General features: G+C 42.2%; 1 protein-coding gene and 2 non-coding genes across 5 annotated transcripts; all 3 read left to right on the plus strand.

The window, feature by feature from the left end:
- Positions 1-868: 868 nt before the first annotated feature.
- Positions 869-941, plus strand: TRNAR-ACG (transfer RNA arginine (anticodon ACG)). The gene has a single exon. It is a non-coding gene; the product is annotated as a tRNA-Arg (tRNA).
- Positions 942-1,562: 621 nt separating this feature from the next.
- Positions 1,563-1,635, plus strand: TRNAV-CAC (transfer RNA valine (anticodon CAC)). The gene has a single exon. It is a non-coding gene; the product is annotated as a tRNA-Val (tRNA).
- A 134-nt stretch (positions 1,636-1,769) lies between these two features.
- On the plus strand, positions 1,770-10,474 carry HMGN4 (high mobility group nucleosomal binding domain 4). 3 transcript variants are annotated; one of them, XM_060023510.2, is made up of 3 exons: positions 1,771-2,034; positions 8,017-8,109; positions 8,644-10,474. In XM_060023510.2, exon 3 carries the CDS (start codon positions 8,722-8,724, stop codon positions 8,992-8,994), a length of 273 nt encoding a protein of 90 aa, XP_059879493.1. In that variant the 5' UTR covers positions 1,771-2,034; positions 8,017-8,109; positions 8,644-8,721; the 3' UTR covers positions 8,995-10,474. The 3 variants fall into 3 exon arrangements, with proteins under 3 accessions (XP_059879495.1, XP_059879493.1, XP_059879494.1); XM_060023511.2 differs by lacking the exon at positions 1,771-2,034 and adding an exon at positions 5,914-6,075; XM_060023512.2 differs by lacking the exon at positions 8,017-8,109 and having other exon boundaries at positions 1,770-2,034.
- The last annotated feature ends 313 nt before the right edge of the window (positions 10,475-10,787 follow it).

Here is a 10,787-nt window from a genome sequence, read left to right on the forward strand (position 1 = left end):
GCTGAAAGGCATATATAAGAGACGCTTCCTGAGAAAGCAAACAAATGCTCCTTTTAAAGGTGTCAAATTCTGAAATGTATGTCCTGAGGTAGGAGCAGCATGCGGTGAGGGTGCTTAGCATAGAGTCTTGCTTAAGTAAATATTGGAAATAAAATGTTTTCAACGACCCAAGGAGAGACAAGAAAGAATGTCAGATATATTGTCACCCTACAACGGCTTCCAATTTCCTACACAGTAATAGCCAAAGCCCATACAAGGGTGTACAAGGCCAGAGGTCATCTCCCGGAGGTCTCCTAGCCCTTTCCGCTCAGTACTGGCCTTCTCGACATTGCTGGAACATCCCATGCACGCTCCCACCTCCATGCCTTTGCCCTGGAGATTTCCCCAGTTCCAGGTCGCTCTTTTCCCTGATACCCGTATTTATTGTTCATAACCTTTCCTGCTGGGCTTTTCCATTCTCTTTCCCGTTTGTCTTTTTTCCTCTAAGTGCTTATCACCATTATTTTATTTATTTAGTGCTTTATTATCGTCTTCGCTACGTCCATGCAATCTTCTTGACAGCAAGGATCACCTCTGTTTTCTTCACAGTTGTATTTCCGGTGCCATATTGGTTGAATGAATGAATGCATGAACGAAGAGATGGTACTGGGGCAGAGAATGCCAGGGTCTGTACAGACAGACTGAGAAAGCAGCACAGACGCTAGGGCCCGTGCAGGCTAACTGGCCGCCTGGGGAGGCCACGCGCTGCAGTCTGAGTTAGCCAGGAGGACGGGGCTTTCAGGGCCAGGCGCAGACCCCACAAGGTGGACCGGCTGCCGCCGCCTGGTTTCTGATGAAGGCATGCCCGCCTGCTAGCTGCTCAGGTGCAGGGCCAGTGGCGCAATGGATAACGCGTCTGACTACGGATCAGAAGATTCCAGGTTCGACTCCTGGCTGGCTCGGAGTACACATCACCGTTTTACTTCTTTCCTCTGCCGACCACTGAGGAACCCAATGGAGTTAGAAAATCCATTACAAGGTGAAGTTTGCCTGGAAGTCTCAGGAGTGAGAAGGCCCCGCTTTTGACCACAGCCAGGGTCAACATTCCTTTGCAGAGCAAATTCCGCGTCCGGCCATGCGGTGGCACTAGCCAAAGCCAGACTGAGAAACGTGCGTGGGCCCCGTGTCACGCCCAGCCCCACCAGCTCATTCCTGCTGGAGGATGGGTTTGAGGTAACCTGGTAAGCAATGAGGAAGAAATTAAGATCCAGAAGTTCAGATTGAGAAGTAATAGTGAAGGGATTGAAGTCTCTTTTGTTCTCCGCCATCCGGTCATTTCCAGAATAAATTATTAAGAATTTCGCTTCAGATCTGTACGCTGCAGGGGCTTGGTTTGCGCATCTAATTGGCCTCTCTGATTTGGGAGAGTGGTACAAGACGCACGCGCATATTAACCACGCACATTTGCTGGGACGAAGCGGCGGGGGGGGGCGGGGCGGGGGGGAGGAAGTGAGGAAGTGGGAGGGAGGGAGGGGCGTGCTCTGTCGGGAGAACTATCAGCAGGGGTGAGCAGTTTCCACTGAGTTTCCGTAGTGTAGTGGTTATCACGTTCGCCTCACACGCGAAAGGTCCCCGGTTCGAAACCGGGCGGAAACAGCGTTGTTTTTTTTTTTTTTTCCCCCCCCCCTACCTGTGTGGATCCTTTAAAACTCCATTTATTTAAAAACTCTTCACGCCTCCTTTTCTTGTCTCTCTTGCCCCAGGCTGTGGTGCTGAAGCGACGCTGCTCGAGGTGGGTCCGGAGCCCGCGGCCCCGGAGGCGGACACAAGCATCGCGAGGGGGAGAACCGGGCTGTCCCCGGCTCTGCAAGGCGGCCCGACGCCCGCAGCCCCGGAAGCGCATCCTCGCCTTGCCTTCCTGTTCCCGGCAGCGCCCGGCTCCGGGCGTCTTTTCGCTGGCCCACTGTCCGCGCCGGCCCTGCCCCAGCCGAGAGCACCTGCGCGGCAGGCCCGCAGCTGGCAGCCTCGCGCCCCTCACACGGCCGCGAGACTCGGGTGAGTACCTTGGGGACCTTAGCGTGCGTCTCCGGGAAATGGGGGTAGTCCCGCCGCCCTCCATAGATTTGGGACCCTCCTGCAATCTGGCCCTCGTCGTGATTAGGTGACCTCGGGCCCCCGACATTTCCCCCTTGCTTTCCACTCTCCAGAACAGCTGCAGTGGCTCTCCTGGGCTTCGAGTGTGAATCTCTGGGAAAAGCGGAAGCCGGGAGGTGAAGATCGCAGGCCCTTCTGGGATAAGTCCCCACAGAGACTGAAGAGCAGAAAAAAGGGAGGCGAGGAGGGGATTTGAAAGCTTTGGGCCAGCAGGGCCGTGGCCTGGAAGAGGTCGTGGCGGGTGGGCTGGGCTGCCCTGGCCTGGGTTCTTTCTCGCCTCCCCTCCCCAGCTTACGAGGTGCCCCCTCCCGAGGGGACCCCGAAGGGCCGAGTCTTCCTCCGCTTTGGCCTTCTGCTCTTCCTGTCAAAAAGAAAAAAAAGATCCCAAAGTTAAGAAATGGGGCAACTGTGGATTTTGCGTATTGCCTTGAGGCTTGAGAAAGGTCACTGGCAGCACTTGTTTAAAATCAGGACTTGTGCCCTGGTGTCTGGCCTCTTACCGCTGTTTCTGACATGGCCTGCTTCCATGTTAATTGGATCTATCAAATGCTTTTCTGGGAAAGAACTCTTGATATAACACCAAACAGCCTCAGGTATATTCTCAGGATCTTCTTCTTAGATGTATTATTATTATTATTACTGTTTCTAAGAGATAGCCAAGGCCTAGTGTCTCAGATCGCATCGCTCCAGATTCCCTCAAATGACTGACAGGAATGTGATGTTTTTATGGCCATAAGACAAGAATAAACTGTTTACTCTTCCTCCCTCCCTCCCTCCCTTCCTTTTTTTTTTTTTTTTTACAGGCAACTTGTATAGGCATCCCTTCCCCAGCCCTATTATTCCTCCATTTTCATAGCTTCTCTGAAACACCAATGCTTTTATCATCTTGTAGTTTCCCTTGTTAGCAAGACAATAAGTTTGGCAGGTGCTCAGTGCAAATTTGTCTAATACATTTTCATTTAAAATTCCCTCTATAGGGAGACGCAAGAGGGAGGAGATATGGAGACATATGTATATGTCTAGCTGATTCACTTTGTTATAAAGCAGAAACTAACACACCATTGTAAAGCAATTATACTCCAATAAAGATGTTAAAAATTTTTTAAAAAATAATAAAATTCCCTCTATACCACTCAGAAATACAGGTGAGTTAATGTGGTGCCCTGCGAGGAGCAAGGGTCTTGGGCCTAGGAGGTGATGGGGATTTGTCCTCTCCATCTTTCTATGATGCCAAGGGGCAGGAATACTTTAGCTGGGAAGCTGAGTGTGCCCCACGCCAACCTGTTGCAGATGGGTGACTGTTTGAAGCTTATGGCTCTCTCCTTCTCTTTAAACCAGGTGTGTTCTGGCAAGATGAAGCAGCAGCCCTACCATTTTAGACACTCTGCCCTTTCTCACCTTCTCCCACTATCCCTCCCTTCCTCCCCCAGTCTCCCTCATTTAACCTCAAATGGAAGCTCCTGGGCTGCTCACCTTGTCTGATACTTCCTTTGAAAGGTGGAGAACAAATAGGCCCTGGGGAGTGGCTGATGCTGTGTGACCTCTTGCTCCTGTATAGCGCTGCACCTTGAATAGGGTCTTTTATTTATTTTATTTTTTTTACTATATCCTCTATTCTCTCCTTCCTAAGCTTGATGTTGTAATCTTCTTCCAAGTCTTCTCTCCAGCCCCAAGGCTAACTATCTTGCCATAAATAAGAGGCAGAGAGAAGAGGGTGGCCTTCTGGCTTTGGGGTGGGATTGAGACTAGACCCCAAGTTAGAACAAACTCCTTGGAACCCAGCTCAGTAACGGTCAAGGGAGCGAAAGGACGTTGCTAAAATGTGCCTCTGCTGGGGATGGCGTGGGAGTGTGTATTGGATGAGGTGGGATTTGGTCCTTGGATACTGGAGAGAGACTCATGATGAAAGAGAAAAAAAAAAACATGGAAAAAATATTCTGAGAGCTGGGCAAAACATCAAAATTAATCTAATCCGAGATGCATCATAGGTCATTGAGATCTTTATACTCTTTCCTTCTGTATTAGTTTGCTAGGACTGCCATAACAAAATGTCACAGACTGAATATCATAAATAACAGAAATTTATATTCTCACAGTCCTGGAGGCTGGAAGTCCAAGATCAAGGTGGTGGCAGGTTTGGTTTTCTTGCTGTATCCTTACATGGTCCTCTCTCTCTTTGTATTGTCTGTGTCCTAATCTCCAGTATGACATTAGTCATATTGGATTAAGACCTACCCATAAGACCTCATTTTACATTAATCACCTCTTTAAAGGCCCCATCTCCCAGTACAGTCACAGTCTGAGGTACTGAGGGTTAGGACTTAAACTTATGAATTTGTGGGGGGGGCGGGCACGGACACAAATTCAGCCCATTTCTGGGAACAGAGATTGGTGTGTTTTGTATATTATTGAAACAGTTTGGGGAATTCCCAGAAGTTAACTTTGCAGAAGATTTTAGCATACCTGCATCTCCTCATCTTACTAATCATTTGCATATTTTTATTGCAGAAGAAATACATCGTTTGCTTTTTATTTCTCTATTAGTCTTTTTTTTTAGGCTATTTCTGTCAGTACATTTAAGTATATAGGTCTTTTTCTAAAATTAAAAAAATTCAAGTCTTCATAGGTAAGAAAAGGATTCTAAGAAATGGATGTTCCCTCTCCCCTTGAGGCTGTTAAGAGGGATACCTTTCCACATCCTAAAACCAGCAAGTTCATTAAATGAAGAGTTAAACTGAGACTTTCACAAGAATTTCAGTCCAGTTCTTTACAATATGAAGACATGTTATTCAAAAATTGCACTAACTTGTTATGTTGTCTGTTAATATAATTTTGCCCTGGAAAGTGTTATTTTAACAAAAAGGAATTGTTAGATTCCTACAACTTTTAAAATTGTTGCCATGTCTTGGGAAAATAACCTCAGTATCTGTCTTGATAATTTCTTGCCTCATTGATAAATCTCTGTATTCCCAAAAGTTATATTACTTAAAAGATTTATCTGCCACTCCTGAAACTAAAATAATATTGCACATCAACTATATTTCAACTTAAAAAACTATAAAATTTTTAAAGTAAAAAAAAGTCTTTAAAAATAAGATTTATCTGCCAGTTAATAATTTTTCTTTTTATTCACATGCATGATGGAATATTTGTAATCCTATGACTTATATATTTTATTACCTAACATTATTTTTTCTTTTTTTAATTCTTAAAATGTATTTATTTGTTTTTAGTTAGTAGACTTTATTTTTTTAGAACAATTTCAGGTTTACAGAAAAATTGAGCAGAAAGTACAGAGTTCTCATATATTTCTCCTCCCTCTACCTCATTTTCTCCATTATTAACTACTTGCATTGGTGTGGTAGTTTTGTTACAATAGATGAGCCAATATTTATACATTATTATTAACAAATTATTATTGTTAACTGATTCTTATTATTATTTACATTAGGGTTCCATGCTCTGTATACAGTTCTATGGGTTTTGTCCAGTGCATAATGTCATGTATCCACCATTACAGTCAGTAGCATACAGAATAATTTCATTGCCCTAAAAATCTTCCCTGTTCTCCATCTCAAATAATTTCTTTTAAATTAACACCACTGTGTGGTGAGAGCCTCTCCCTCCCTGACCTCCTTGGCCTTCATGAAAATGAAATAACCTTTTATCCCACCAGCCCTTTTTCATTATTTGTGCATCTGTCTCCTATATTTGTAAGGTCAGCCACCTGTTCTCCTGATAAGCTTCCTAAATGTGAGTTTCAAGGAACTAATCTATATTCATATACTCAGATCCAGAATCCAGCTAGTGGCCTCTTTTCCTTGAGTTTATCTTTATTGTCACCTGCTGTGTTTGGGCCTTTGACACGTGCCGATCGTGGTTCCCCTGCTTGGGATGGACTGCAAGGGATCCAACATGAAGACTGAGCCTAGGAAACAGACTGTGAGCATTCCCAGGACAGGACATGGGCTAAGAAACACAATTTTGGAGTGAGATGGAAGGAGAATGGTATGGAGTGTCCATTGTTTAGGGAGGTGTGTCGTAGAACAGAAGCTCTCACTTTGGTTTCCTCTCTCATTCTCTGGTAACAAAAAGACCTTTAAGAATATATGCAGAGTATTTAGGGTGACCTTATTTATTGTCCAAGTTGGCACACTTTTGAGAGTAAAAGGGAGCATTATTAATAATATACTAGGGCAACAGGCGCAAAACAAGTCACCCAATATTAGACCAAATGATTTTCATGCCGTAAAAAATCTCTCAATATTGCTTTCTTCATGGTAAGAACAGCTGTCTTTTCCTCCCTGTTCCTTTCTGGGCACACCATTACCATACCCAGAGTTGACCTTTGTGATCTCTGGCATCCTTCTCAATTATTTTCTTTGCACATTTTTTTCTTCATTGTGTTCGATTTTGGATAAAACAACAACAACAACAACACAACACTTTTGTTCTTTAAGAATTGTCCAAACATTTCTTTAGTGGTGCATTTGGGAGAAAGTAAACTAGGCATAAATTCATGTGATGTCTAGGGAAAGATGTCCTTGGGAGCGAGCAGGTTGGGTCTGGCTGGGTCAGCAGAATTGCAGGGTGTCTCTGTGGCAACCGGGACTTTTGGACCCACCAGTAATTTAGAATATTTAGAGGCAAGGCAAGAGCACAGTAAGGGAAGAGAAGGGCCCAGCTAATTCCTTATTAGCTTTTCAGTGAACTGCTGTTCAACGTGAGATTAGAACTGTTTCTCCTCTCAATTTTTAATCTCTGTTCCCGAAGTTCCTTACAAGGTACCAAGGGAAATAATGACTGATTCAAGGCGCACTCCCACTTTGGCTTCTTCCCTCTTCTTTATACTAACTCTCACATCTCCCTCTGTTCCATGAGAAGAAAGGAAAACTGCAAAATTTCCAGAAATTCTAGTCATAGTGGAAAAATGGGGGAAGAATAGATAATGAAAGTAGATAGAAAATAGAAAAATAGATAACGAAATTATCATATAATCAAATTACCAAGTGATAATTTGATGTTTTCGCACCATTTACAGGTGGTTGCCTTTGTTATCCAAAGAACATAAAAATCAAATCTTTAAGTTTGCTCAAAAAAAAAAAAATCTAAGTTTGCTCAAGGACCATGTTTGCCCATTCTATCTAGATGGTGAGGTCGAGCAAAAACACAAAACAAAACTCTGGAGCAATTTAGAGAAAAGATAATAATTTTTTTTTCTTAAAATAAAACATTGTGGAGTAGGGCAGGGCATAGGGTTACAGAATTCCCTAGGAAACATTTTCAGGGGTGGGGCAGAAGGTGTGAGTGGCTAGTTTTGTCCCAGAGCTTTAAAAAAGTCCCACAGTGTTTGAATGCCAGCCATGGACCTGGGTCCTAATTGCCCAAAATCGAAATAAATCACGTCTATTTGTGTGGCCTTGACTCTGTGCTCGGGGCTGCGCACCTTCTTAAAGTGGCTTTTATTCTTGAGCAGACACATAAAATCACTCTCTGTAAAATATAGAGAATAATGGTGTATTACCCCTGTGTTGTTCCCCACCCGCCTCCAGTTTAAGGAAGAGAACTCCCATGCCCTGTCCAACCACCATCCTTTTCTTAACTCCCTGAGGTGACTACTGTCCTGATTTTTAAATTTATTTCTTGCTTTTATGACTACCTACTTGTAGCCTAAACAAGTCATTTAGTTTTACATTTATAAATGGATCCATACTGTGGATCCATACTGTAGATCCATCTTGTAACTCGCTCTTTTTTGCTCAACATTATGTTCTTGAGATTCGTCCATGGTTTTGCATATAGCTGTAATCTATTCATTTCTGCTGCTGCATAGTATTCCCTTGCATAGATATTACCAAAATGTATTTATCTATTCTATTGCAGGACACTGAATGGTTTCCAGGTTTTTGAAATTACAGGGTTGCTAGAAACATTCTTGTAGGGGTCTCCTGTGCACAGCCCCAAGAATTCCTCCAGGTAAACACCTAGAAGTGAAATTGCTTTAAATAATGCCACACACTAATTTACACACATATAAACACACACCCTAGCAGTGTATGTGTTTTAATTGTTCCACATCTGCTGAGCCCTTAATATTGTCAGACAATATAGTTTTCACCAATTTGATGGATGTGAAATGTTATATCCTGTGATTTTTATATTCATTCCCATATTACTAATGAAGTTGACCTTTTTTTTTTTTTTTGCTTATTCACCATTCATGCTTTTTCTAAGAAGTACGTATTAACACTTTTGCCCATTGTTTTTAAATTTTCATTTTGTCCTTTTCTCATAGATCTGTAGGAATTCTTTACATATTCTGGACTCTAATCCTTTGTCAGTTATATGTGTTATGAATATCTTTTCCCCAGCTTATAACTTATCTTCCTTTTATGCATCTTTTTGCTATATAAAAATTACTAATTTTAATATAGTCAAATTTGAATTTTAATGTAGTTAAATTTGTCAGACTTTTCCTTTACGGTTTACACTTTTTGTGTCTTGTTAAAGAAATCTTTCTAGGAGCAGTGAGAAAGACAGAAGAACCACTTGGGCTGGTAAAGCCATCTGCCAGGCACTACTGCCACCATGCCCAAGAGAAAGGCAAAAGGAGATGCTAAAGGTGACAAAGCAAAGGTGAAGGATGAGCCACAGAGGAGATCGGCACGGTTGTCTGCTAAACCTGCCCCTCCAAAACCAGAGCCCAGGGCAAAAAAGGCCCCTGCAAAGAAGGGAGAGAAGCTGGCCAAAGGGAGAAAGGGGAAAGCAGAAGGCAACAAAGATGGGAACAACCCTGCAAAAAACCGAGACGCCTCCACAGTCCAGTCACAGAAAGCAGAAGGCACCGGGGATGCCAAGTGAAGTATACATTTTTGATAGCTCTGTACTTCTAGTGACTCTACTGTTTGAAATACTATTTTTTTTAAATCAAATTTTGTAAAAACGTAGATTTTTTTTTTTTAAGTTATGTTGTTAGCACACAAGACGCTTTGTTGTTATCTTTTGTGGAAAGGGCAAAATAACCACTAGTAGAATGTTTCAGAAGCTGGATTGAAATGGGGGAAAACAGAATTTTCTATCGTATTTGAAGATTGTTCTTGGTTCCCAGGAGAGATTCTCCGACATTCACACATGACAGCCACTATGGCTCAGAAGCCTTACCGTGTGGGGAAGCAAAACTTCATGTCTTCTCCTTTCCTGATGCCATCAAAAACACATCCTTGACTTCCTGAAACCAAGAGTCATGATGCGGCCTTGGCACCCCTACAATCAGCTGCGTCAGGTAACAACACTCAGGATTTCTAGTGATGACATCAAGATGGTATTGCTCAAAAGAGCCAGGATTCCTGTTTGTAGTTTGTGGATCATCTCATTAATAGTCCTGGAGTTTTTAGTTCCTTTCCTCCATGTCAGAGGTGACCTGTGAAAAGCTCTTATATGCCTCACGTGAAATATTCACCCTTTCTGAAAACCTTTCCTGTTCATTGCAGCAACAGACTTTGCTGACTTTTTGGAGAGGGGAGTTTGAAAGTTGTAAGATGTTACGGATTGTCACCCATGTCCTGCTGGAAGTAACTATTTTTGAAAAGTATCTTATAAAGCTGGATACAAGTTGGCTTCATGGGAGGGGAGGGATCATTTCCTACTCCAAGTCATAAAGATATCCTTTACTGCCTTGTAAAAGTTTTATAGTTTTGCTTTTCACATTTGTCTTTAGTCTTCCCTGAACTGATTTTTGCAAAAATATGAGATAGTAATTCAATATAATATTTTTTCCATATGGTAAGTGGTTGTCCCAACCACTTGGTTGTCCCAACTTTTCTGAAAAGTTCATCCTTTCCCCACTGATCTGTAATAGTGGCTTTTTTCATAAATCAAGTTTCTTTCGCACGGGGCGGGGGTGGGGGGAGCTGGGAGAGGTCTGTTGATGGTTTCGATTCTGACTCACTGGTCAGTTTGTCCAACCTTGTGGCAATACTATACAATCCTGAGTACTACAACTTTAGAAAAAGGTCTTGATATCTCAGGACAAATACCACCTCCACCTTTAACATCACCACCAAACTTTTCTTCGTTCGAGTATCTTGGCTATATTCTTAGCCAACTGCTTTTCCATATAACTTCTAGAATTAGATTGACAAGTTCCAAATCAAACTAACAAAAGGTGGAATTTTTATTGGATTTGTATTAAATTTATAGATTAATTATAATATTGAGTCTTCCAATCCATGAACATGGTATAATTCTCCATTTATTTAGGCTTTCTAAATGTCTTTCAATAAAGTTTTATAATTTTCTCCATAAACGTTTTCTTTTGTTAATATTTCTTAGGGACTGTACACTTTTGGATGCTACTTTATATGGTATGTTTTTAGTTGCTACATTTTCTGTTTTCAGCTAATTTTTATATTCAACAACCTTGCTAAAACTCATTAATTCTTATGTCTGTGTATTCTTTGGGGCTTTCTACATAGATAACTATATTCTTTTTGTTTTGTTTCTTCACAGTCATTGTACCTTCTTTTCCTTTTTCTAGGTCTAGGCATTGTCTAAGTGCTGGAGGTACAACAGTGAACAAAACAAAGTCTCTGCTTTCACCAAGCTTATACTCTAGTGGGGGAGGGTGCAGAAGATGCACAAATGTATGTGACAGG

Source organism: Delphinus delphis, chromosome 10 (assembly GCF_949987515.2).
Source record: "Delphinus delphis chromosome 10, mDelDel1.2, whole genome shotgun sequence".
Classification (NCBI taxonomy): Eukaryota; Metazoa; Chordata; class Mammalia; order Artiodactyla; family Delphinidae; genus Delphinus; species Delphinus delphis.

Bases quoted from the DNA above. Each gene is read 5' to 3' on its own strand.
- HMGN4 (XM_060023512.2), top strand. From the start codon at position 8,722: ATGCCCAAGAGAAAGGCAAAAGGAGATGCTAAAGGTGACAAAGCAAAG.